Raw genomic sequence first — 27,939 nt, 5'->3', positions numbered from 1 at the left:
CTGGACATGAATTTACGAAGACGATAATGAAAAGGCACTGCACCTGGATTCGGCTGGAGGCCGCACAATGTCTGGAATGACCGTGACGTCAGAGTATTCGATGCGGAATTTGCTCAGTAATGAAGCCATGCTGCGAAAGAAACAGATATAGAAGTGGCACTTTTAGGCCACTGCACAAGCGAGTGAGCGAGCGCGCGCGCGCACGCACGCACGCACGCACGCACGCACGCAAGCACGCACGCACACGCACACACACACACACACACACACACACACACACACACACACACACACACACACACACACACACACACACACACACACACACACACACAAGTAAAAATGTGACAGCAACCTTGTCATTTCACCGTATACAAAAAGTAACTGCGCAGGCTGCGACTTACTTTCGCTGTTCCCGGTCGAGCTCTTCCTTCTTGTTGGCCAACGAGAAGACGCGAAGCTTGCAGCCGCTCCAGTTGTTGCGCGTGGTCAACAGGTAGGGAATGAGCATCGTCAGGCCTATGCACCCGGAAAAGAGACAGGGTAACGTGAGTAGATCAGTAATTTCCCGCGTGTTGAAAGAAACCTTATCAACCAACCACGGAACAAGAAAGCGACAGCGTGGGTAAAATGTCATTTTAAAGTTACCACATTCCTCCTACTTGTGTGTAACACTCGCCGCTAGTATCATCGCAAGTCCAGCTATGTCTAATGAAGAAAGTTGCTATTGTCAGGCCAGTCGTTTGTATACGACAAAAAATTAGTCCGTCTTTTAAAGGTTTTCTTGTTATCTGGTTTAGTTTGGTTCGTGAGGTTGATCGTTCCAACGTGACTCAGGCTATGAGAGACGCCGCAGTAGAGGGCTCCGAAAGTTTCGACAGCCTGGAGGTCTTTAACGTGCACTGACATCGCAGAGCACACGGGCGCCTTTTGTGCCTCGATCGAAAACCGGCCACCACGGCCTGGATTCGATCCCGCGTCCTCGGGTACAGCAATAAGAGCACTCCAACCACTGCGCCACCGTGGAGGGTTTTTCTTGTTATCTTAACAAGAAACTAGTCACGGGACGGAATAACAAGGGCAAGAATATTGTATAAGCCATTCAGATATTTAACAAAAGCTGATTTCGTATGGATGGTGATTATGGCTGCGCCCTATTAGCCCCGAGAGCGAACACTGGCGCCGCTGCGATCGCCGCAGTCTGACGTCACTGCAAGGACTCCGCCAGCCGGGCTGCTGCTCCTCCCGGCCGATGCCGGCTCCTTTCGTTCGTTTTCGCTCGCGAATAAACATGATGGTGACTTATTGCTCAGTGCGCAGTGAAAATCACTGAAGAAAGCCGGTGTAAGCTTCCACTTTACCCAAAGTTGTTCAAAATGAAGGAGGTTAGATTGATAAAGTTAAGAATGGGGAAGCAACCGTCGGCATTGCCACTAGTGTGCAGTAAGCACTTCAAAAAGGAAGACTGTGTAGCCGGTGTACAAGATACTAGGTGAGCCGTACGTGTAGCGACGCTTTTACGGGCTGTTTGTCAACTAGTCTTTTTTTTTTTAATTATTAGTGTACAAGAACAAAACTATTGCCAGACGCTGTTCCATCCGTCAACATTCACGTGCGTCCTAGCGATGCAATGCGATCGCTCCCGGGATCGACGAAGCGGCGGCGTAAGTAAATTAGCCATTGCTCAAACTTTCATTTCCTCGATCTTTGTGTCAGTGAGTGCTCAGACATTTTGCTCAGTAGCGGAATAACCAAGCTGAATCAACTGTGACCCTGCTTAAGTTTTTGTTTAAAATGTGTCTCGCGGCAGTGGTGTTCTCGTGTTCATTCATGCCGCGAAATTTGGCACAGTCCGCACAGCTGTGCTGGTCTTTTTGTTTGAATGCTGATGTTTTGCAAATTTTCCAAGACATGGGGCGCAGATTCAATGCAACGCGTCCCTAAAAACAGCACTTCAGTAACGGTTGTGATAAAGAATGTTTTCTTTTTTTTTTTTTTTTTGGGCTCCGTGAAGCCCTGGCTTAGCTACGTCTCAGACTTGTGTGCTATGCAACAAGCGTAGCTTTAAAGTGCACGTGATGTGCAGCTGCTCTGCGCTTTTCTGAGGTAATGCCCAAACTTCGTTAAGGCCTTGTTTCAGTGTTTTTTTTTAGGTTGTAGCCTGAATTTCTCTATCTGATTCCAGGTGAAAGAGGCGTTCCCGCAAAGTCGTACCAGTTCTGCGCACACGCAGAGGCTTTGACAACACACAAGAATGGGGACAGTAGTGAAAATTTGAGCGCCGTTCCAATGGACGATGCTGCACAACTAGAAGAGGAGGTGGAAGTTATAGATTGAGACGGTATGTCTACCTATGGATACGCTATGCAGCCACTATTCCTTTGTGATTTCACATTGACGTGAATGATTTTTATCAAGCATTCAGGAAAAAGAAAAACATTTATATATCCCGCATTGTCTTTAGTTCTGACCATGAAACTGAAATACATGAGTAAGCTAGAATCGTGATAAACTATCGGCTTTTGCTTCCTCAGCACTACTGTTGATCAAAACAAACAATTAATACCTTAAACAATCTCTATATTACTGCAGTAAATTCGAGTGTAGAGCTTGTTACAACATAAAAATGAAGTAATAAAACCAAGTCATCCGTAGATACACGAGGAATATTCTTTTATCTAGCCACGTCACCAAATGTACATGAAAATACTGCATTTCAACCTTATCACTCTAAGCATAATGTTACCCTAAGAACAGAGAAGGACTGACCTGTTTAAACAAGACCCATTTTTCATCCTCTTCACATACGGATTCAATGAGCCGTTTGTAGTATTTAACAAAACGAAAAAGTTTTCAATGCGTGACGGAAATTTAGTGATATCTCTGTATCTGTAAAGAGTGGTTTAGATGGCATAATAATTCTGTCGTTTTTTTTTTCTCAAGGACCAACACCTAGCGCTAACCAACGCACAGGAAGTTCTGAAGGTATGTAATACAGTTTTATACACTGTTTGCCTGTTTCACCTGCAGCTGTTTTTTTTTTTTTTTTTTTTTTTGACAGAGTTTGCGCTTTTCTCTTTTCAGGAGTTACCGTGAAGGTTCAGAAGCTTTTCAAAGACGCTGGGATTCAGCTCAGCGCGAATGACATCTTCAAGCAAAAACAGCTAATAACGGTTGCAAAAATCATTGATGAAAGTGGTTTCTCTGCTTCACTAAGGCAGCGACTTGTTTCGCACGCTTTGTCCACATAGGAATTTATGCTCCTCAGGGAAAGGGAGAGTGGAAAGAAATTTGAATTAGCAGTGCCCCCAAGACATCCCATGCGCGCACGGCTGCGGCGCAATAGGCAGAGGCGAACAGAATGACGGAAATGTTTACGACGACACGGTTAATAACTCATATTTCTGGCCATCAAAATGCACGTTGCTCTTGGCAAATCATGCGTAATTGCTTCTCAAAAATGCTCGACAAGTAAGATGATTCTAATAAAGTTTTAATCAGTAGCCTCTTTTAAATAAATATCCGTGCACAAATTTCACAGCGCGCAGTCCATAATGCGCGCTCTAAGCAACGTCCACAGCAAAACGGTACAAATTTATCGCGTCGCAGGCATATAGACCTATCTTCATGGTTGTATTACATTCGTAATACAATCATGAAGATAGTGACTCCACGCACATCATCAGTTTCAAGGGACGACGCACGAAAGACTCCTGCCGCGGCGATGGCACCAGCTGCGCCCGTTGCGGCGAGCGCTCGGGCAGTCGCGAGACTTGCGCTCACCGCGACGAGCCCATGTTTCGTGTTTTGAAAGCAAGAGGAATCATTATTAAATACTTTTTTTTCCTGACACTCGATCGGTGCTGTCTGCGTTGTTCATAATGTTGTTGTTATGAGAACAACCGAGGCAGCAGACTCGAAGCTACGCGGCAACCCGGAGAAGCCAGAGCGATCGGCGCAGGCAGTCCTTGCCGTGACGTCAGGTCGGGCTGACCGCCAGAGGGCGCCACTCAAACTTCTCGGGGCTAATACAAGGCTCTGTACTGCCTATTGGCGCGGCGGAGCCAAGGTTTATTATTGCCAACTGCTGCATTTTTTTTTTTAAATTGTATCCTACTACAGGCGTCACCTCTGTTCATACCCGCTTCGCTTCACCATGGGCCACCGATTAACTGTTCTGTTCATTATTATGAGCCCTGCCAAAGTGCATAGCCTCCTCCCGACCCACTGGTGATGAATCGCCCTCCAGCCCTGCGAGCATTCGAACTGTTTGAAAGGTTTATTTGAACGTGGAAATATCTCAGACAATTCGACGATGAGCCCGAAGTTTTTACTTCTGGAAGAGAAAAACGCTTGTTAAGCGGTAACCGCATGAGGCGACATTCCTTAGCAATGCGCCGCGAACGAGAAAGTGCGACGCCATCTGCTGTCGCTACCGCACCCTCACGAAGCGACAGGACTTTGCGGCAGAGCGGCGCGTTTTCAGTGCTCATCTGTCACCGCCGCCTCGTCGCTCGGCTAAGATCAATATCATTACGCTAGTTTCCCGTTTTTATGCATACAGTACGATAAATCACTGATCAAATTTCTGGTCATGCATCTCATTTCTCGCAAAGGACACAACACTGTGCTGCCGAACTAACCTCTAACATGCAAAGACTTGCAAGAAGTGACTTTCAACTGCTCCTTTCGATCAAAGTAGTTAAGAATATCTAGCTACAACAGTCTTTCTTGTTTCCTTTTGTCCCACCAAGCTTTTACTGAACTGCCTCGATGCTCTCGTATGCACGGCTCGGACGAAACGATCGTCTGCAGGTTCTTCGCAGAAACCGCACTAGCAAAAACAAACTCCACTCGCAAAAAAAAATAAAGAATCCAGAACTGAAGTCACGTGCCCGCAAAACTTTCTGCGATTGGCTGCCTCACGAGTTGATTCCAGTCGAAGGGCGAATTTTTCTGCAAAGCCAGACCCCGAGCGACGCGACGAGCGGCAGTGTTTTGGATGGATGGATGGAATATAGGAGCTTCCCCTTTGAAACGGGGTGGTAGCAGTAGCTATCATGCTCATTTTTCTCCCTATATCTTAATTATTGATTTAAATTAGTTAACTAAATCATCATTCTATTTATTAAATTTTTTATTCTACATTACTAACATTATGCCACTTCTCTGCTTTTAAGCCACCAATCTTCCAGTCGTTTTTTGCTAGTTTCCACCGCCGGTTCATTCACCCGGCCACTGGCATCTCTAAACCCCAGAGCTGTAGGAACAGTGATTGCGCCTGCATCAACTTCCGGATGGATATCATTAAATTCGAGTATAATATGGTCAATTGTTTCACTGGAGTTATCACATACAGCACATGCGTCATCTCCATTGTTAAATTTCTTTTTGTAGATGCGTGTTTTAAGGCACCCTGATCTAGCTTCAAAAAGCAGGGCACTGCCTCTTGAGTTATCGAAGAAATCTTCCTTCCTGATCTGCATTTTTCACTTTCGGTATAATTCCACACTATGTTTCTTTTCCATCGAATTTATCCAATTTTTACCTTCTGTGACGACAGTGCCGCGCGCCATGTCACCGCGAATTGTCGCCTGATGCAGTTAGCGTTTTAGTGAGTGCGAATAAATATTATTTGTGGTTCTAGCAAGCCCCTGTTTGCGACATAGTGAACAGCGTTATCATGTTCATAGACATCAATACGCGAAACACTGTCTTCTGTGATGAGACAGGGATAAAGCTTCATTTGTACAGCAATCTTTAAAAGTTTACCTAAAAGAAGCGGGATATAACGCATCGGCACTGCCCGGAAATGCAGATGGTGTTGGGAACGTGGTTGGGGAGGAAGGGTAAAAAGAAAGCAGTAAGTCCTAAAGGGCAAAGCTGCATTCCACATCGCGATAGCGCAGGCGATCACTCGCACGATACAGCAGTGCTGACGAACTCTATATGGCTCAGCCAGCAAAACAAAAAGCCTTTCCCAGCACAGCAGCTGAATGGCAAGGTCGCAGACAAAACGGAATCCCCACAGATAAAATAACAAGAAAGCCTGGCAGCCACCACAAAACAGGAAGAATTGGGAACAAAGTGCACATGGAGTTCGAACAAAAATGACTCCCGCGGTTTCCGGCGAGGGGTGTCTGTCAAGGTACCTTTACGGATCACGAAAGCGTCAGAACGTTTGCTGCCACGTGACGGGCTGACGCGATAAATATAAATGGAAGTAGGAAGAACGGGGGAAGTTTCCGCTGGCGTCACCACAACGCAACGCAAGCACACTCGGCGTTTTCGCCTGACGCCATGTGACGCCATAGCTGAGCAAGCGTCACCGAGTCGCCTTGCCACCGAGAAAACCAAAAAAAAAATGCACCCCCCCCCCCCCCCGCACCTTTTCTATGCGGTCCCTGGCGAGTGCCTGTTCACTTCAAAACTGCCGAAATAGAGTTCCGGCGTGCGCGGGAGCGGAAGACGTCAAGCATCGCGTTGAGTCCGCTTTGTTCGCCGCCGCCGCCGCATGCATCGGCGTTGGCTTCGCGCATGGCGGTTACGAACGCGGCGGAATTTTTTCAGAACACGGAAGTGGTGCTTTCCGCGTCAAAAGACCATTACACCCCTTTATTTTGGTACCCGTTTCCACTATAACTGTGACGTCGTACTCCATCTCCATCATATCACTGCTTTTTGCTGCACAGTGGAAACTACGAGTCCCATATATCCCTACTGAAAAACCAAAAGTTCTACGGGGCAATAATCTCATAAAATCTCATGTAATCGTATAGACTCTCATACGGTGCACACCATTATCATAAAATATTGCACATAATTTATGATAATGCACAAGAAACTATGAGACCTTATGCAATTATATGCGACCTGTATGTGATTTCTTATGTGAATTGAGTGAGACTGTGTGAGAAAATGTGAGGTTATTGCCTCATACAATAGTTTCAGTAGGCAGGCCCATATTCCGAGTTTGCGCCGTTTTCAGGGGTGCCGCTTTCGCTGTCTTCGCCATCAGAAAGCCAAGGAGGTTATGTGCAAACGCTGAGCCGGAAGTGGTGGCAATCCAACTGTCATCCGGTTCCGGCGTTTCCAGCAATCAGATGACTCGAGGTCTAGGTGAAAACGACGAAAACTCTAAATACGAGTCCTAGACGATGGCCGTCCCACTTTTATGTTAGCTTAGGGAGCCTACATGTTGCGCAGCGGCGCCCTGTTAGCTTAGATGTTGCTGCCACCTGCCGGAAAAAACCCGAGACGAACAAGCGACGCCATGCTGGAGGACTGCGGTCACAGGATTGTGCGTGACCGGCTTTCTCGGTTTTGTGATCCTTTTATTTTAAGGTTTAAGATACAAACAAAGAGCGATGATTGATCCCTGGACCATGCTGTGTCAGCCACATTTTCCGAGCGACTTTGCAGATATCAATTATACGTCCAAAAAGCAGTCGGAGCGGCAGCGATGAAATTCATAACGATGTCGTACGTCGGCCTTCCAACGTTAAGAGGGCTCTAAAGAGCTAGCGATACAGTTTCTCTATGAAAAGAATGTCGATATAAGATAACCTTCCGGCAAGAATTTTTGAAATGCGGCATTTGGAAGCAGAGTTATTTGCAATCAAAATTTGAATATCTGCGCCTTCGCGGCTTTCCTCCTCCTTTCAACTTTTTAGCAAGCGCAAAGGCTGCCTCTCCTCCACGGGCCTCGCCCACTGACACGTCACAAGTGACGCATTTTCGCTTTTAATTTTTGCTTAGCGCCGCACGCCGCAACTTCCGTTGCTTGCTTGCCGATGCGCCGTCGGAGGTATCTCGTCGTCTGCTTCATCGTCATCGCCCTTCGGCGCAACTCGGAAGTTTTGTTGCCACGCTATACATCCCTGGCGTTGACCTCACCTTCGATTTTGTGTTGCTCGACGTGTGCAGGACAGCTCTGGGCTGGACTGCCGCCTTTCTAAGTTCGCGAATGCAGTTATCGAAGCTCTGAATTGTCATTTTGACGGGGCATGAGCGGGAGGTTGCTATGACCGTTTTATGCGGTCTAATGCGCACGCTACTTCTGGGGCCGGAGCTACGTGAAGGTCTGGTTTGGTTTGGTTTATGGGGTTTAACATCCCAAAGCGACTCAGGCTATGAGAGACGCCATAGTGGAGGACTCCGAAAATTTCGACCACCTGACATCGCACAGTACACGGGCGTCTGTTTTTCGCCTCCATCGAAAATCGGCCGCAGGGGCCGGGATTCCATCCTGCATGGGAAGAGTAATCAAGTGCCGTAACCACTGCGCCACCTCGGAGGGGAAAAAAAATAAAAGCAAACCCATGGCAGGTACTATGTCTTTGCTCGGATCGGCGCACTATGTTTTTCCCAGCACCACAAGACATCACCTGCTGTAACGCATCAGGTATCCCCAACCCATAGGCCATTCCAACTCCCGACAACACTCTCACCACTAACAAAGGACCATCTACAAATTGTGCATGTTCCCAATTATATGCACCCTGTCTGCTGCACTTAACAGAGAAAAATGTGAGCCAAGATACTGGGTCGCACATACAGCAAGTTACCATAATCCGCTACAGTGACCGAGCCTGCTGCCCAGGCTGCAAAGCTATCATCATCAGCATAATCTACCAAGCACTACATACGGTCGCAATCGCATCCATCGCAGCCATTGCCACCTTGGAAGCAGGAGAAGCAGCCCTGGCGCTAGCCATCCTCCCTAGCACCCGCTAACACAATATACGTCGTCACAGACTCACAGGCAGCATGTCGCGACCACCGCAAGGGCGTAGTGTACCCGTACGCGGCAAGAAACCTCAAACCTTACGCCACCATCTGATCCAATGCCGTACTAGTATGGACCACTGGTTATGAGTCAAGCGACCTACGTGAGAGCAGGCCGTCGTCTGGCAAAAGCTACAGACTAATACATATAACTATTCGCAACGTTTCTTACCATCCTTTCTCCGCCCGCTGGAGTGGCTGCTGCCGTACTGCTGTCAGAACAGATTGCTGCAGCGAAGGTTTCCAGGACAGTCTTTTCGTCCATACAGCCTAATTTTGTGCTGACGGGACGTCCACGCTAAAGAGCGCGTACTGAAAGTTTGTATGCTATGGTACCGATAACTCACACAGCCTGCTCGAGTACTCACCGCCGTCGTCGTAGAGCCACCAAACGTCGATGGTGCCCTTCCGCTGCTTACGCAGGAACTGGTTGATGGACTGCGGCATTTCCTTGGGCTCGTCATTGGGCGGCTCCTGGGGCGGTAGGTTCACCACTACCGACGTGGGTACGAGTTCCGGCTCGGCCAGTGGGGCACGCTCGGCCGCACTGTTGCCCTGAGCCGCCCGGAGCATGTGGGGCGTCGAAGGCGGAGAGGGCTCCCGGGAGCTTCCGCCTAACGTCATAGGGAAGAGAGGGGGATGGTAATTTCAAGGAAGAGAAGCACTTTACACGACTTGGTTATGAAAAGAAGAGTTACAAGAAAGATCAGTTCTCTCTGGACTCAATTTGAGGGAGAATCGTGGCAATTACGGCGCTGCCCTTGATCTTGGAAAGAGAGGTTGTAAGAATAGCAGCGCACCTGATGACTCCTCATCCGTGCTCCCATTAAAGTCAGATTAACAATAGCTTTGGAGACCAAGGAATGGCCATGCGATATGGAGCCTAGCACGAGATCTTTAACGTCGTGCCAATTAACTCCAAGCAGGCAACGGTAAGCCATTTTGTTAGACGCAGCAATGTACAAATGGCGACAGAAATCATAAATGGTTACAGAAACAAAAATAGAGTCCCTCTTTTTTTTTCGAGTTTCTATCAGGTGTATTTGTTCCTCATACGACGCCATTTGAAAACCTCCGTGGCAGTGACATGGCTTCATAACTTTAGTCCGACTTCTACACGGACTGTCGCCGTTGTTGCTAAACCTGACACGTCGCCTAGTCAGGGATCGAGGATGTTCAAATGTGATCTCACCCATAGAGAGCTGCGCGCTGGAAATATTTCGCGGGAAGGCCCCGGATGAGTTCTCGCGCTCGATGCCTCCGCCGGGTATGGCCAGCATGTCGGTCTTCTTGCCGTTGACGGCGGCCAGCAACTGGCTATCCTGGTCGGCGTACTCCGAGTAGTCGTGCCCATCAGGCAGACGCAGGATGCACACCGACATGTACAGGTCCAGAACGTCGTGGATGACATTGAAGTACTTGAGCACGTCCTGGGGGTCGCACGTCTGCCAGTCGGACTTGTAGCCGATCATCACCACGTTGGGGCGGAGTTTCCCCAGGCCGACAGACTGGAGGATGACGGACACTGTTAGTGCTTGATGTTGCGTTTGCAATGCGACGACGCCATTGTGAAAGGAAAAGCAGGGAGCCCGAGCGTTTCCTTCTAGTATTGGCTGTGGCTAACAATTATTCCGTGGGCTCATCACCACCCTGCAATACAGTCGATCTCGGCTATATTGAACTCAAAGGAGATAGCGAAAAATTTCTATATAACAATAATTCGATATATCAAGCATGCAAACTAATGAGTTTCTCTGTAAGCCAGAACCGTTAATACAGTTTAACCACGGTGCGCTTCCCGTTGCAATGCGCGTCCCGCTGGCATAATGGAAGTGCACAGATCACCGCGAGTGCGATTTCTCGCGAAGTTCACGCGAGTCGAGCGTCAATTCCCGCCAGGTGTTAAATAGAGGTGCATACCTCTAGGTTCCGCTCCGTGTGCGCGGTCACGCACCCTCAATATTTCATTGGAACAGACCGGGGTGTAAGGGGCTAGTCTTGCGCCGCGTGGCTCAAGTGCCTGAAAACGGCGCTCCGAAAAAATCCACTGCTGACCATAAGAGATTTACTTCTGTTACTGATATACTATAATAGTATCAAGAACTTAGTTAAAACACGGTACAGTTGACGTTTTTAGCAGTGAAAGAGACCATGCGAGAGCCGCGTCAAGCCTTCAGTCGGCAAGGCTGGCTTCACCGCACGACAAATAATGCACCAAATCCCGGCTCCCCCGCATCGCAAAAGTGCCACATTGAAAACAATCATGCCAGACCGAAGGCCACTTTCTTTTTGACTTGATGTTCAATTCTTCAAGCGGTTTTACATCGTTAACCCTGTTAAAAGTGGGCCAAGGATGCGTAGCCGACCCGGCTCCGCGTACGAGAACTGACCCTGTTTAATCATGAGGTGAAGCGACCCTTACAAAGGCACGGCGCGCAGTTTGATGTATCGAATGTCCCGCTGAAGGAGAGTTCGAAAACAAACGAACACCACTAATATACTTTTGCGTGGGGCTTTCAAGGTGATATCCTGAAAGTTCGATGTAAGCAATAATCCAGTATATCCGGTTTCGATATATTCGGGATCGAATGTTAACTTTCCCATTGGCTAACGTCGCTTGAGTCCACTAAGAACAAAAATCAACTGCACGTGCCACAGCAATCGCGCATATATAAGCGCATTACGATCACGTATATCCTGACCTAAGAAATCAGCACGCAGAAACAAAAATGCTGCCTCGGCGCACGCTGTGGGGATGCACACTAATCCCCTGTCCCCATTATAACGGGCCACGCATAATTATAACGCGAGACTACGCAAGCTGTTAGGGAAGTGGGTGAGGAGAGGGTACACTGTCCCCCCCCCCCCCCCTCCCACTTCCTCCCAGGCTCCCGCGGCGACACCGCTGCAGGTTTCCCTCTCTCCTTCGGGCCTATCCGGGACACATTTCCCCAGTCGGAGTCAAGCGTGGCTCTCGCCACTCTCTCGGGGTCTTTCAGCAGTTGACCACGCACGCGCACGGTTGTTTTCCGCCGAGAAGACCGCCGCCGTCCCCTTCGTCTCCGGATCATCGTACGCACTTACCACTGCGGGCCGTGAGCACGAAGCCACGCCAGGTGAGCAAAACACTCCTCTCACCTCCTTGCGTGTGCTTCCCCATTCGGTGGTTAATTTCACCCCCGTACGAGAGCGGGACATTCGCTCGCTACTGCGGTTGCATTTGAGTGTTGTGTCTTGCCATGTACTCGGGCATAATAACGCCCGTTCGAGTACGTAACTCGGTGTTTGTCCTCTCTGCCCCGAACCCGCCGCAGTGGCGACTTCTCGCACCGCGGGTTGGGGGTCACAGCTCTGCCTGTCAGGGTTAGCACGCCGGGGTTAGAAGGAGACTGCAGTGTCTAGCCCTCTTAGGCGTATTATTTCAAGAGTAACCCCCATAACGAATAACTTATTTTTGAAAACGGCTGATGTTGGCGATGCCTGCATTTCAGTTCCTGATCTTTGCCAGCTTTATAGAGGCTCATTTTTCAGTGAAAGAATTATCTTATCAATTATAAAACAGTGGGCCATCGATAGGCAAATAACAAATAGTGCTTAATGTTCCTTTCTGGTTTCACGGTACACATATTTTTTTTTTTTTTTTCCCCTGGTTCATCACAGTTCATGAAAGGAGAAGGTAAGTTCCACCACTGCTCGACACAGAGTGAGACGACACAAGCGCGGCTTCTTTGAAATTCCTTTGCGCAAGCACTTCACGTACAAAATGCGGAAAATGTTAGCGTATCCCACCGGCTCCTTCTGTACAGCTCAACTAATGTAAGTACAAAAGCAAAAATTTTAAGACTACGTGTACAGAGGCGCCATCTCTTGGCGGACCCGTACAGAGCGGTGACGCTTCAAAGCGCCGTCGCCAGGTGGCAAAAATGCCTGACTCCACAAAATGGGAGCCTCTGGTAGGCATGATAACAGCTAAGAAGACTGATGAGACGCTGCTACCAGGAATTAATTAAAAACCATTACTGAGGGCAAATACTGTCACTCTTCCAGAGCAACGTTCCAATGCCTACCTGCAACATGGACCGGACGCCGTGCGTGAAGTCCTCGTCCCGTATCAGCGTGTAAAAAGCCTTGATCTTGCGTCGCTCGAGCCAGGCGTTGGCACGGTTGTTCAAGGCGGTGCGCGAGCGGTACGTCAGACGGTGCTGTGAGAGAGGGAACACCAGGTACGACCGTAAAGATCAAAAGTCCTCAAACAACTTCTCTAACTAGGAAACACCAGCTCAATGGTTTCTTTTGGTGCCTTACTGATGGAAAAAGTCAGCAACTTTTCCGAGATCAAGTTGACAAAAATTGCAGAATACGCGTAGCGGCATTCGCATTATCGGTTTAGGCCTTGAAAATCTGCCGATGGTATGCACGAGACCAGAGAGCTTTAAGGAATGAATCAATCCCAAATAGAAAAACGTAAGCGAGGCAAGCTACAGTGCTACAGGGGCTTGTGTAGGCGCCTAGCTCTTTCCCGATGATATTCCTGGAACTACATCCTTCCAAATCATCGGAAGAAAGCTGCAACAGACCTTTAGGCAATCGACAAACGAAAAAGAACAAAGGCTGAACCTAAAGTTAAGCGCTTGAACTGAATGCATGTCGACAGTCATTCGTCTTCTGTGGGATGAGAAAAAGAAGCGAGCATTAACGTTTTGCTAGAGAATAATGAACCAGCTAGGGTGCTATATTAATAATGGTTGCAATACCCCGAGAGCATCAATGTATAGTTCGGCCAGGTTCAATCATAGGATTTTACAATGAGGAAGCCACGAAACAGGCATGTTGGCCCGGCCTGCCAACATGCCTGTTTTTCAGTATTCTGAAAAACGTCTGTGCACACCTGTCCGTACCTTCAAACGCGAACATTTGAGAAACCTGCGAAGCTGGCTCTCGTACCTAGCTGTATGTATATGGCTTCGCTCGGCTTATTGTTAGTGGATCCAGCTCGACACATCTTAGTGGATAACCTATCGCGCGCCGGTGAGTTCCGTCTGCTGCAAGGAGATAAGCATTTCTGCCTCAAAGCAGGGGCAAACACTTACAGGCGTCACGTTTCCACAGACCAGCAGCGACAGTTTCTTAGTGATGCTGTAGGCGAAATCCACCAGCGGAGGCCGATGGCTCGGGTCGCCGGTCAGCACCAGGATCTGAGGCCTGCGTGCCATTTGTTTTTCCTTTCTTTTTTTTTATCAGAAATTGAATTAAACACCACAAATTCACTTAGGGCGCACGATCTATAAAAATTGAAGCGCTATACAAAATCTGGAAAGTTAAATCTGTCGTATGTGGTAGATATGTCGTACATACATTACATGTTCGATGGATTTATAAGAGCAAGAAATAAGGCATTTAAAGCGGACGACTGGGCAGTTGGTGATTTTCTGATTTAACGCACATGGTAACCAGCGCTAAAGACAAGGACAGAAGAGAGACGGACACCACGAACGCTAGTGGTGTCCGTCCCTCTTCTGTCATTCCTTGCCTAGCGTTCGCGGTGCCCGTCTCTCTTCTGTCCTTGTCTTTAGCGCTAGTTACCATGTGCATTGAGTCTGAAGAAATAAGAATGATCTGCGCTCAATTCTCGGATAAAGAGACGGAGGAAAAGAAAAATAAATGGCAGAGAAGCTGACCACACAAAATGCACAGTTGGCTGTCTTATCATGTAGTTCACGATTTGAATCATTAGCACCAATTCATTCACTCTTCTAATAACACCAGCTCAAGTGGCATTTAAATTCACAGCGGTACTTCAGGAGCAAGCTCGGTCCAGATAAAATTTAGTTCAACTTCTCAACATATTTTAACGTACCTGTGATATGGCATTGTTAGGACCTACAGAAGACAATTACTGGCACGATCACATTTATAGCGATTATGTAGGCTGAAAAAAAAAAGCAATGACAGCCTTTCATAGAATACGCACCCCAGTTCGACTTTGGAAAATTGCTCGGGTAGTGAAAATACCATTAGGTGTGTGAATTGTCAAACAGATGAATAACCGATCAGAGGAAAACGAGGTTGCGCCACACGAACCTGTAGTTCTTGACGTGTTCCTGAACCATCTGGAGGCGGTAGACAGAGTTCAGAGCATCTTTGTAGATCTGCGCTTGCGTGGACGATCCCCAGTTCACATCTGCGCCGACGAGAATGGGAGTGGCGAGAGAAACCATGTTCTTGTTACTCAACAAAGACTGACTTAATTTTTTTTTAAGTATGCCTCACATGCCATCGCATACCAGCAAAAATTGAATCGCCTTTATAACAAAATGCGATATGAGTTGCAACAAACAAGGCAGGAATTATTCCCTGCCACAGGGACTTTGCCTCAATACAACGCGTATTGCAGCATACACAAAGCATGCCAAAGTGAGGTGGTTGACGTTGTGGTACAACAACGGCACAAGACATCGAACAATGCTGAGGAACTAGCGCCACTGGAATGTGGTCATGTTATTTCCCATCTATTTTCTTTTTATTTTTCAGAAATGTCTCGCTGCCACCGGCTCAACCGGTTACATTATTCGTTAATGTAATATCGCGACCCAGGCAACTTAGCAAACGGTCGTTGACGCTACTTCTGCAGCTTCTATGCATCATTCTTCGTACATGACGTTTGCAAAAAACTTTATTTACTTGTTTTGACCGCTGGTAAAGTTAACTGTACTATAATGCAAATCGATATTGTTTTATATCTTGTATTTGCAGTGAAGAAGCCATATTGAAAGGTAACATTTCCGTCGGAAAGGTGTGCAATGCCCTCATGCTCATTTTGTAAAATTATTATTAAATTGTTAATTTGTGTGATTCATAAATTCCACCGAAAGTGTGTACGTTAAAATCAAATCTAACACAGGTCTGTCGCTTCGATTTGTTAAGTTTCCGGCAAGCTGGCTTTGCCGCATAAAGACTTCTAGTGCAGTGAAGCCGACCCACGTATACATGAGGCTCTTGGTAAAGTGAAGTCGTTTAGGATCACGTTAGTGAACAAAGCGCACAACCATTGTCACTTCATACTTAACCACCCCTGTACCCTGTACACGTTTGCGCTACGTTTCGTATAACTATGCGTCGCAAAAATGGACAACATTAACCGCATTTATAGCAGCATGATAGAGGACGAGAGTGAAAGACCACAGAAGCAGCTATATTTTAAGCTTGAAATCGTCCCTAAAACAGTGCTGCAAAATGCAGGAAATGCTAGTCACTGTAAAGTTGCCCAGCATAACTACGCAACAGTGAGAAAAAAAAAAGCCGCCAACGTTAATGGCGTCAGCCTTTTTTAGCTAGGCACTTCTTTCGACACTCTGAATAAATGCCAGTTCTTAAAGGGAGTACGGCAAAGTTTAACCCAAATGTCTTCCTTCTCGCACAAAAAATCGGCAGTGTTGGATCTGCTAATATATGCACCGTACTTACCGGGTTTTCGGTAGCTGATGTAGATGTAGAGTCCCAGGACGACCGCGAACGTGATGAGCGCCGTCTGCCAGTTCATAATGAACATTACGAACACACAGAGCATAGCACCGATCAGACTGAGCCACATGTTGTAGTACTTGAAAGCTGGACGGAAGCCTGCAGCCGGTTAAGAAAGGATTGGCATCAAACAACAAGACGGGAATGAACAAAACATCAGTGCATCTGCAACCACTCTACTGCATCATAATGAAGCTTCACTCTATGCAAAGCCGTGATACGCAACGTTCGCAAAAGGCGAGTTTGCGAAGAGTCTGGGGCCAAAAAAATTTACAAGCAATAAAGCAATGTGATGCGACAGATTTGCCTTAGAATTGTTTGCTTCTACCTTTCGCTGTTGCACCTTCTCACTTTGTCATTATTGGCCTTGCATCGAAGCCCTGCTGCTCCGTTCGCCAACCACGCCGGCCTGCCGCGCCGCCATTTGAGGTGTACACTGAGAAGCGCCTTTGACGTGTGCTCTCGGAAGAGAGATAGATACTGAGCCATTTCTTTCCACTAAGCAAGTTTTTTTTTTCTATTAGCGGCGTTCGCAGATACAAGCACCAAGTAACGAGCGGATGAAAGGTGATTAAGACGACGGTATCCAAAGCATAGTGCTAGGAGCCCCAGTCTGTCATGAGATAACATTACAAGAAAGCTTTACAAGAAAATGTAAATTGGTTTATAGAAAAAGAAAGGCGCAGTATATGTGACACTTTTCCGAAGACTCCTCAACGGCGCCGTAAGAGAAGGGGAGAACATACGATTGAAAGTAGAGAAAGTGGGAGTGAAAGTGAAAGGAGAAAAAGAAGTGCCGTAGTGGAGAGCTAGGGAGCAATTTCGACCGCCTGACGATCTTGCACTGACGTGCACTGATATTGCACAGCACGCGCGTGCTTTTCCGTTTCGAATACATTCAAACGCAGGCGCCGGTGGTTGAGATCGAAGCATGGTACTCCGCGTTCAGCAGCCGGGTGTCTTCACCACCTAGTCACCGCGGCGGGGCAAGCCATTAGAATAAAACTCGGCGGCATTCCTGCCCAAGAGATAACTACAGAAAAGTGCGTCCTCAGCAGCTGCACAGCAAGAGAAATGACAAAAAAAAAATGAATGACTCTATCAAGCCACAGTACACAAACCCAGCATTAACGATGGATCGCAAGGATGCAGCCAGACCCATCCGCGACCGAAACCCCTGTAACTGCAGACAATTCTAAGTACGTACATGGTTCAATAGTACACACGCCACTGACAGACCTGCATGTGGCTTCAGTTTTCCTGACTTTCGCATCAAAATTATAGTGCAACCGTCTGTCGTACAACATGCCGGGTGATGCCATGTTCATTGCATTGCATATGGCAAACATGTTTGGTTTGGTTTGGCATGATTTATGGGATTTAGCGTCCCAAAACAACCCAGACCATGAGACGCCATAGTGGAAGGCTCTAGAAATTTCAACCACTTGGGATTCTTTATTGTTCACCGACGTCGCACAGCGCACAGAAGTCTTGCTTTTCGCCTCCATCGAAAAGAGGTGCCGCGGTGGGGATTTGAGCCCGCGTCCTTGAGTTCAATATTCAAGTGCCCTAACCAGTGATCCACCGGGCGGTTTTTATAGCATACATGTGGTAGTCAAGTTGTAGCCTAGCTCGCGACATTGATTCGAACCAGCGGCATACGTACCTCCAATCGCGTGCTTTCGAATCGAGGTTTCGGCAAATACGGCTCCCAGAAGATGTTTTTAGCGTAGAGTCTACGTTTAATACAGAAACACACACTCCGAATACAACATCAATAATAAAAAAAAGAAAACTTATAAACGCGTAGAAAACATCACTCGAAAAAGAAAAAAATCAGCCGCGTGACTACGATGTTTTCACATTCATATATGTAAGCAGTCTGAAGTGTCATCAGCTCCCTCCAATTCGGACGGCGAGGCTCGGAATGTTTCACACAGAGAAATAGATTTCTTCTTCACACACCTTTGCTGAAGACACGGTGTTAGAATAGGCTGGCTGGGATCTCGACTCCAGCTTCAGATCACGCCCCCCCATTTTGAGAAATAGCTCTTCTACTGCCACAGAAATAAAGGTTTGCTTTGGTTTTTAGTGTTTAACGTCCCAAAGCGATTCAGGCTATGAGACGCGCCGTAGTGGAGGGCTCCGGAAATTTCGACCATCGATCCGAGGCGCCCCACAGCGACAGCTGATCTGCGCACGGTCGCTTCTCCCGCGTACCTCTCCTCTGTCTTTGCGCATTTCCTAGAGGGTGCGTGTCACTACTACATTGGCAGTAATGAACCCCAACGGGAGCTCACAAAGTGCGTGACTCACTGTAAACAACCTAAGCGAAAACGGTTGCTTTGTCCCTATCGATTTCATGTGCTGTCGTCTTCAGACAACACCAATTTTAAAGTTTTGCTACGCGTACTATTAGGAAGTAGTAAAGCGCGTGGGCGCCCTCAGTGGTTAACCACGTCGTTGTGTAAATGCTTTGAAAGAAAAACGATAGAGAAATATATAACTCCTCCCTCAATCGCGACAGCAGCAATTAGAACGAGATAGCGATTTAGAAATGTTCTCTCGGTAATAAAATACCCGGCTAAATTTTCGAGTGGAAGCGGTAGGCATTACATACAGCAAGGCCGATCTGCTGCCCCCACAGCGAGGTCACTGCGCTGGGGATCAATAGGCAAATCTCAGCGAAGCGCTAGAATGCTTTTATTTTCCGCGTGCGCATTTTTTCGCCCAAAGATGAAAACCAAACGGTAGGAGGCGTCAACAGAGTGAGAGAGAAATGGAGGAGTAGGACGAAGGAATGAAAGCAGCGCCAACGTATAGGCGGTGTAAATGCGGCGGCCGCCGATTCTCGCCAGCTCATACTCACCGGGCGATTTGGCGTACGAGGCGTGGAAGCAGGAGAAGTTGATGAGCGCGTACGCGGCCATGAAGAAGTTGGAGATGATGGGCGCGATGGCGTTCAGATCCCCTGCAGAGCAATACGGTGGTGCCACACGGTGAGTGAGATCGAGCAGGAACGGGGCGCACGAAAGTGCACGCTTTACACCTAGCATCTTTACACGTGGATTACACCCTTTTCAATCAATGTCCCGCCGTCAGCCTAAGTAATAAAGAAGCTTTAGGCAGCAGGTGTAAATCGAAAATAAAATATTTACATGTTTACAAAAAAAAACATATTTACAGATCACAGTGTAGTTTCTCTGTTTCTTTGGAGCGCATACATATCTGCAACTAGCATCTGAGCGTTGACGCTTTCGCATTGTAGCGGCGTTTCCGAGAAAATCATACAGCCATGGGCTCGGGTTTAGACCCCAAGCGAAGGCATAGAGCGCACAAACAGCGGGCGTACGCACCAATGGCGACGCATCCGAGGGCGATGGCGCAGGCGAGCAGGTATCCACGCCGGGGCTCGTTGCTCTTGCCGTAGCCCTTGGCGAAAATCTCGATGTGTGCGAAGATGCGGTCCTTGCACAGGGCCTGCAGGTGGGTCAGCACGCAGAGTAAGGACAGTGATCTCAGCATGAGCCACGAGAAGAATGACCACTCTTTCAGAAGCCTTTTAAAGACGGCAGGAAATCGTCGCCCACTGAGAATATTATCCCGCGTGTGACCAAGGCGTCGCAACACGGATGCAAAGATCTCGGCGTGACCTTCACATTTCAAGCATTGTGTCCCTGTAACACCAGTCTCGCCTTAACCGCAACATCCCTTCTTCCAACCTTACTCATTGCTGACCGTTTGTGTAGTTAAGTGATACAAGGCTATTTTCGAAACAGACTGCGACGACTAAGCCAAGTACAGCTGCAAGCAACAAATGATTTGTGAGTATGCACTTGAAACTGCCCTACTAGACCTCGTTTGAAAACAAAAAATTCAGATTAACTTTGCCTAAAGATCCTGGTTCTAGGCACTGTTGTGTGCGTGGAAACAGGTTAAGCCTGCTTTTAATTGCTTCCTATTGGTTCTCTTCTTTGTAATAATGATATGACAGCATACAAAGAAGCTTTACCGTAATTTTTGCCACGCAGATACCTCATAACAAAGCACTGATAAGAACAACGCCTGGGCCTTTTGCCGAGCGTCGGCTTTACCGGTGTTGCAATCGCGTCTTGCTTACCTGGAAGACCTTTGGAGCGCTGACCAGACTAGCAAGCGCGGAGGAGAGTGTGGCCGCGAATATTCCAGCGTACACCAGGGGGCCGAACGCTGACACCAGCTCCATCACCTGCGGCAGTGAACCATGATAGAAGGTTGCGCACTGCGCGTAGAACGACTGTGCCGTAATCCAGACATTGCACAAGAGAGGGACAAAATGAAGACGACTGTCTCTCGACGACACCTTCGTTACGAGATTGTGAAAACGGCTCTTGGAAGAAATGTCTAGATGGAGCGGACGTACAAGAGACCACTAGCAGCAAACATGTGTATATTTGCTGAAACAAAGTGGTTTCATGCACGACTTCTTATCTTTCTGCCGCACAGCAAAACGCGGGAGATTCAACAGTGAAATACTGCCTACGCGCCTGTATGTTCTTCGCAGCGGTTCGCAGGAAACAACATTTAACTAATCGCGCTGGTGGATCCGGCTTTTTTAAGTATATCATTAGAGCACTAACACTGTACTATATGCAGCAAGAGCACTTATCGAAGACCACCTTCAATGTGGCGCGTTATTTGACTCCTTGACTCCATTTATATCCAGTTTTCACCTCCCTCTTAAAGCTTTCCGGTTCATAGAGCTAAATATGAAGTAGTCACCTTATATTCTATTTCAAGATTTTCTTTTTTTTTTTTTTTTTAGCACAAGGAAGAAAAACACTTGGTGGAACTGCTTCAGACATGTCATACCCCTGAATGTCCATAGAACACACATTTTATCGAGGTTATTTCCATGAATTCCTTTATGGACTACATTTATAATACAGCTATTAGGCGCTCGGTTCTGAATTGAGCGTCGTCGTCGGCGCCATACCCAGCCGCCGCCTGCCACGGCCAGTGGAGAGCAAGAGCACAGGAGTAAGGAAACGGGAGTGGGGCTGCCATGAGGGGAGAACCCGGAGGGTGGCTACTGTGGAGGGAGGAGGCCGAACAATGTGCAACCTAAGTGACACGCAGGCGACTTATGAGGAACCGTGACTACAATGAAAGCAAAAGGTTATTGCGAGAGCGCAGGAATGCATAACAGGAGAGCCAGACTGAAAGATGCAAAAGGGAGTGTGGCTGGAGAGTGGAGCGGGAAATATGAAAAAGGGAAAAGCATTACCTTATATATATATATATATATATATATATATATATATAAATCGCTGATCGGAACAGTTCCAAGCGACGACGATGTTAGACCCTGTAGCTGAATGACCGGTGACATGGCGGACACGTTACGGTTATAGTTCTGAGCCCTGTGTCGAAGTGTTTGTTCTATCGTGGTGGCCTCCGCTAGAAACTCTGATGCCGTGCCAGGTGGATTGCGCACAAGCCCAGCAAATAGTTCTTGCTTCACCACGCGCATTAGGTGGCGCACTTTCTTGTCCTCTGATATATTTGGATCAGAACGCATAAAAAGGCGGATCATGTCCTCGTAGAACATTCCAATGCTCTCGTTTGGGGCTTGGATACGAGATTTCAGCGCCGACTCCGCACGCTCTCTTCGGTCGTTGGCGGTGTAGGTCGCCAACAGCTGGCGACGAAAGAGGTCCCATGTTGATAGTGTCGTTTCGTGGTTCACGAACCACGTCCGCGCTGAATCTTCGAGAGCAAAGTAGACATTATAGAGCTTCCTTTGCTCATCCCAGCCGTTGTAATTGGCGACCCGTTCGAATTGGTCTAGCTAGTCTTCAGCGTCCTCATAAAGCTCGCCATGGAAGGACGGTGGCGTTTGAAGGACGACGAACTGGGATGAACTCTCTCCGTTAGCAGCAATGTTCGTGTTGGATCTATGCATGTTGGCCACAGGTGTGCAGGAAAGAGGCCCGAACTCTGGCGACTGGCCTCGAAGGCGGCGGCTGCAACTGCGATGGACCGGTGTCAAATCCGTGGTGGCTCTCGGCTGCCCTTGAGGGGTTGCACTCAGCAAAAAGGGAAATCGTACCCAGCACCTCCACCAGAAAATGTAACGAGTACAAAGCAGCGATCACTGATCGGAACAGTTCCACGCGCTACACTCAGTTTCGTCCTCTTTGTCGTCTGTTCTTCTTTGTCCTCTTTTCAGAGAGGCACGCGGCAATATACATACAGTGGAATACCACTTGAACGAACGTCGTCACTTAAACGAAGTATTCAGTTGTACGAAGTTAATAAATCCCCCCCACCGAAGCTCTACTGAACGCTATGCAAACGCCCTTCGTTTTAACGAAATTAGTTATTGCTCATTTCTGTTCTACGAACATTTTCTGCGACGTCATTCTGTGTCTCTCACGTCATATTGAGCACTTCAACAAGCGAGTTTTTTGTGGCACATTTATAAGTTGAGAACCACTTTTCATTACAGCGTGAAGAAAAGTGGCCCTCATTTAGCTTTAAACTGAATTGGCTTGTAGCCAGCCGAATCCATAGCTGGCTTTGCACACTTAGTTGGCTCGACAGTCATAGCCAGCCATTGAGCGGGCATCAGCTCTGCTAAGCTTTTAACTTCAAGAAAGGTGTACGTATGCATGTAGGTTAGCCATAATCTGCTGAAGCAGTGATGTGCTTTGAGAAAATGAAGGCCTTTGCTGCCCAGCAGACCGTTGTGCCGGATAAGGTTCACGGGAGTTTGCACACAGTGATTTAGTTCAAGAACACTGCAGGCGTAATTTCGAAAGGTTACTGCATTGTTTGCTTGCAAACGAGCGCAGTGAGAAAAGGGTCGAGATATGACTTGGACACCCGATGTTTCTTGAAGCTAATGGAATCAATCTTTCACGCACTTATTTCAATTCAGCGAACTTTCATTTTAACAAACATTTTCCTGGGGTCCCTTGAAGTTCGTTCAAATGAAGTTTCAGTGTACTACGCCAGGTCTAACCGCTCGTCGCTGCGCACCGTGTCCTTATTTAAGAAGAAAAAGAGGAAGAACGCTCGGTCACCCGCAGCTAATGCTTTTGCTTCATATTCGGTTCAGCAGCGTTGAACCCTTCTCGTTTTTTTTTTTTTCCTCCTCTTCCAAGTCCTCCCTGGACAACATGGATAGTGCAGTGACTGTGTTCTGTACACTTACAAAGACATTACAAAGACATTATTTCTTAGGTTAGCTTCTCAGTACGAGCACAAAAAAAATGGACCCGCGAAAACGCCTCCTCAAGCTTTTAGGGTGCACTTCTGCAGTAGCAGCAATAATAACAAGAAATAAATATTTGGGAGACCCATAAGCTACGACGGCACTAATAGCTCCCGTCTGCGACGCCCCTTGCAGTTCCTCGTTCGCGCACGCGCACTTTGCTACTTGCCTTATCATTAGTCCCTTAATAATTGTGCCTTCATTATCTCAAGTACAACTACCTCAGTTGGCAGCTCCTGCTAATACTGCCATGTCGTGTAAACTCGTGACGTCACATAACTCGCCGACCAATCAGCGCGCGGCCATGGGAACTGCTAACTACCACCTGCCAGAGGCATGTTAGTGATTATTCGCTTACGACGCCGCCGCCGACAAAGCCGACACTGGACGTTGGCGCTTTTAAAAGAGCAGCTTGATCGAAGTCCTCCTCCAGATTTCTTTTCTCGCATGCACCTTTAGTGATCCTTCGCCCCGCCGGGGTGGTGCAGTGGTAGGGCGCTCGACTACTGTGACCAAGGATGCGGGATCGAATCACAGCCTCGGCTGCCGCTTTTAGATGGAGTCGAAAAGCTAGGCGTCCGTGTGCTATGCGATGTTAGTACACGTTAAAGAACTACAGGTGGTGAAAATTACTCCGAAGCCCTCCACTACGGCGTCTCTCATTGCCTGAGTCGCTTTCGGACGTTAAACTCCACAAACCACATCTAATAACCCTTCATTGCACCGTACGACGGCTTGCGCGGTTCTAAAGAACGGAAGTGGGGAAGCAAAATGCAAAACCTATACCGCTGCTTCGGTTGCGGTGTGAAGGCAGAAAGCGTCTTACCTGGCTATCGTACAGCAGGCCGTACTCGCATCCGCCGGTGAGCGTGCAGTTGCGTACATCCTCGAGCGTGGTGCTGTTGACTAGGGGCAGCCCGTTAGCCTCGCGAACTGCCACGCAGCCTGCCACGATGGCGAAGAACACGTAAGAGATAGTGGTCACGATGATAGCCAGGTACGTGCCCTTGGGGATCGATGTCTGAGGGTCCTGCGAGAGTAATAACCCAGAAACTTCGGTATTCCCATCCAACTTTTTGAATAGCCCGCGAGGTGGCAAGGACACCCTGAGTTCACTCGACAGGATTGAGAGAAATGGCCTGGTAGACTGGTAGATCGCGGTGAGAGCCAGGGACTGGCATCGCTTTAACAAGTGGCGAAGGACAAAAAGAACCAAAACAAATAGGGCTGGAATAAAACTGTTGTCCCGCACGTTATGTCAACTACTCTTGAAGAACTGCGAAGGGAAAAAAATTACAGGGCTGAGCTTAAATGGTGAAATCCACGCGTTACAGGACTCTTTTCACTAGCTGCATTGTCATTCCTGCTATCATCATCATCATCACAATCGCTACTATCACCATTATGAACTTGCACCGACATTGTCATCGCTATTACCATCATTATCACTAACTGCAGCGCCATTATCATTGCTACTGTAATCATTATCACTAACTGCATCGTCACTGTAATCGCCACTTTCACCTTAAAAACTGAAATTATTGGAGAAGGATTTCTTCGACGGTCACGTACGGCCAAGTCTCCAGAGATGTTTGCGCCAGCCAGAATACCCGTGGCGGCCGGGAAGTAGACAGCGAACACGGTGAAGAAGTTCTCGCCTTCCTGGAAGTTCGGACCGAAGTTCTCCAACGCCAGGGACGCTGCGCGACATCGAGTGTCACGGATCAGAAATGCACGAGCGCAGAGGCAGCTGTGTACTTGACATCATACTGATACTGAGTGATATCAGCCAACCTTCAATCGAACTGATCCATTATTCAAGGCAGGATGGCAACAACAAAAATTAAAAAGCAGCTTTTTTTCACATACTTCAGTTTCGATTCTAGGCGCAAAAAAGAAGGCGCCTCTATGATGGAACGCTTGCGTTTATGGGTACCTTTGCTATAGAATTGCAGTGTCGTAATTTCCCTTATCCCCCTCCCCCCTCCCCCTCCCCCCCCCCAAAAAAAACGAAAATAACAGCCGTTTGGCCGTCCTGCCACGAAATAGCAATCTCGGATGAGGTAACTGTCTCCTGAAAGTTGTGCACCGAATTCCAACTGAGCTAATTGACCAGTTAATAAAACCAAATTAATTGAACTACCCGCTCGTACAGAAAAACGGTTCATCAATCGTCCAACCTGATCACTGTCGAAATTATAGGATGATTATTGAAAGAAGAGCACCCCTGTTGCTCGCGTTTTCAGTCCCTGTTCGTGTCCCATTTTTCAGGGCGACGTCCGCAAGCTGTCACCAGAGGAGCGGGCAGCACTCACTGCTCCATCCGAAGTATCCCTTGGACTGTTCGGCCGAGCTGGGAGGAATCATGGCCCCGACCACGAAGTCCACCATGGCCACAAGAAGAATCACCAGCAACACCATCTGGGCCTGGGTCACGTGTCGTGAAGCTTGAAACGCGTCCGAAATACGAGCTCCAATACGGTACAGGCGAAACTCTATAAGCTGCACATTCCTAAATCAAGAAAGCTCAAGCTTTTTCTTTTTTTTTTTTTTTCCGTCGGTCGTAGAGCCGTAAAGCTGAACTGTGTATAAAAGTCCGCCAGAGTCATGCCCGAACTGATGACGGCGCTGGCAGTGCACTTATTTGGTGCCTTGCGTTCGGTCGATCGATTTCGATTATAAAAGCATCCTTCCCTAGTAAAAATACTTTTTTTTTTTTACTAGGGACTACGTAGTAAGAAAATAATGGATGAATCGTCCCGGATAAATAACATAGAGCTAATTGTGTTCTACATCGTGGAATGTTCAGCCTACTAAAATGAACATGAACGATATGTCGCCTCCACTGGCTGCCATGCGTCGTGCCATTCCAGCCATTTGAAAGCGCAGCATAAGTATGCATACCTTGGACTCCCACTCGGTGCCGATGATGGCGATGCCCAGCAAGACGATTACCGTGACGCCGCTCACGATGCGGATGTCGTTCAGGCCCCCGTCCACGATGAAGGTGCCTTGTTGCTGCAACGCGACACGGTGATACTTCACAGCTGATCCGACCCGCCTCCTCCCCGGTCGGGATAACATGGCAGAACTTGAAATGCGTACAGGGCCAAAGTGACAGTTTTGACCCATTCGGGGATATACTAGGCCGACTGAGCTCGATCTGGTTAGCTTGGAGACGTTGAGCACATCTATTATCTACCATAACTCTTATTGCAATGAGTAAAACTTTACATACAAAGAAAGTAGCCTTAGATTCATTATCCTGACAAGAGAGTCTATTTTAGGGGAGATTTTGCATTGTGTGCGTATGTCAAATAGGTGAACAATATATCTGATCCAGATTTTTAACTGGATACCAGGAATGAATGTACGTTATTTTAACTTTCACCTCAAGGAACGTGTACCGGAGACCCCATACATTCTTTTATAACTTTATACAACAAATTGACCGCAATATGACTTTTAAGGCCCACAAGACGTATCGTTAGTAAGTAAGGCCTATGTGTGAAGTCTGCGCACGCGTTGCCAACGAAGTAAGGACAAATAAAAAACGTGCGCTTTACAATACAACGATTACGAACGGGACCATTATTCGGCAAATGTGCACCCGTCGACTGACCACGAATTTGGATAAAACTAAAAAATAAATATAGCACCGCATACTATCAACCGTCGTCACTCATCAACCAGGCCTACAGTGTTACTGTAGCATGTCGCAGCCCAGTGCACTTTGTCCCGCTGTCCCAACGTTGTGCAGTGCTGGCTCACATACCTTGCAGAGGTCCCGGACGGTCTCGGAGAAGCCGACCACGTACAGGGCGATCGCCACGGCATTGGCCAGCGAGAAAATGAGCCCGATGGAGCCGCCGAATTCGGGACCAAGGCTCCGAGATATCATGTAGTATGTGCCACCTGCGACACATATCGGCCCCTTAATTGTGACATAGTAGAGTACCGCGAGGGTTTCGCGTGTTGCCCTGTTTGAGTGCACGTCATAATTAAGAGCCAGCTCATCAGATGATGCATGGCCGCATAATGTCGTTGCCTTACAAATGGCACCTTAATGTGTGCACTCTTACAGCCCAAAGAGGATCCCGAAGCATTTCTCTATATCGATAATCCGACATGTAAAATCACCACGCTTATGAAGAATAAGGTACAGGTGGTTTCCGTAAGTCTTCGGCGGCAAATCGAGCGAGGTCTTAGTTAAACTTCACCGCATAATACCAACGCAGCGTAGAGAATGAGAACGAGAGACCGAAGGCCTCCCTCAAATACACCTCACGTTCACCTCCTCACGCAATCAAACAGCGCTAGCGCTATCGCCTAATATATTTGTGTTAGATGCAACCAATAATTTAAAGTATCCG

The 27,939-nt window shown here is 47.7% G+C and overlaps 1 protein-coding gene across 1 annotated transcript in view; it reads right to left on the bottom strand.

Annotated features, from left to right (window-relative positions):
* Positions 1-27,939, bottom strand: part of LOC146198343 (solute carrier family 12 member 2-like) — a 128,950-nt gene that overhangs the window by 22,669 nt on the left and 78,342 nt on the right. Inside the window, exons 5-20 of the mRNA XM_084593790.1 lie at positions 27,342-27,481; positions 26,471-26,584; positions 25,882-25,993; positions 25,139-25,266; positions 24,393-24,596; positions 20,429-20,536; positions 19,665-19,788; positions 19,178-19,279; positions 16,252-16,407; positions 14,869-14,968; positions 13,878-13,989; positions 12,855-12,989; positions 9,980-10,295; positions 9,156-9,401; positions 405-519; positions 44-130 (exon numbers count right to left, since the gene is read on the bottom strand). Of these exons, the coding sequence (XP_084449916.1) occupies positions 44-130; positions 405-519; positions 9,156-9,401; positions 9,980-10,295; positions 12,855-12,989; positions 13,878-13,989; positions 14,869-14,968; positions 16,252-16,407; positions 19,178-19,279; positions 19,665-19,788; positions 20,429-20,536; positions 24,393-24,596; positions 25,139-25,266; positions 25,882-25,993; positions 26,471-26,584; positions 27,342-27,481 (2,299 nt within the window). The remainder of the gene's footprint in view (positions 1-43; positions 131-404; positions 520-9,155; positions 9,402-9,979; positions 10,296-12,854; positions 12,990-13,877; positions 13,990-14,868; positions 14,969-16,251; positions 16,408-19,177; positions 19,280-19,664; positions 19,789-20,428; positions 20,537-24,392; positions 24,597-25,138; positions 25,267-25,881; positions 25,994-26,470; positions 26,585-27,341; positions 27,482-27,939) is intronic.

Source organism: Amblyomma maculatum, chromosome 2 (genome assembly GCF_055883805.1).
Source record: "Amblyomma maculatum isolate TAMU_Amacu chromosome 2, ASM5588380v1, whole genome shotgun sequence".
In the NCBI taxonomy this organism is placed as follows: Eukaryota; Metazoa; Arthropoda; class Arachnida; order Ixodida; family Ixodidae; genus Amblyomma; species Amblyomma maculatum.
This window is presented reverse-complemented; position numbering and strand designations above follow the sequence as displayed.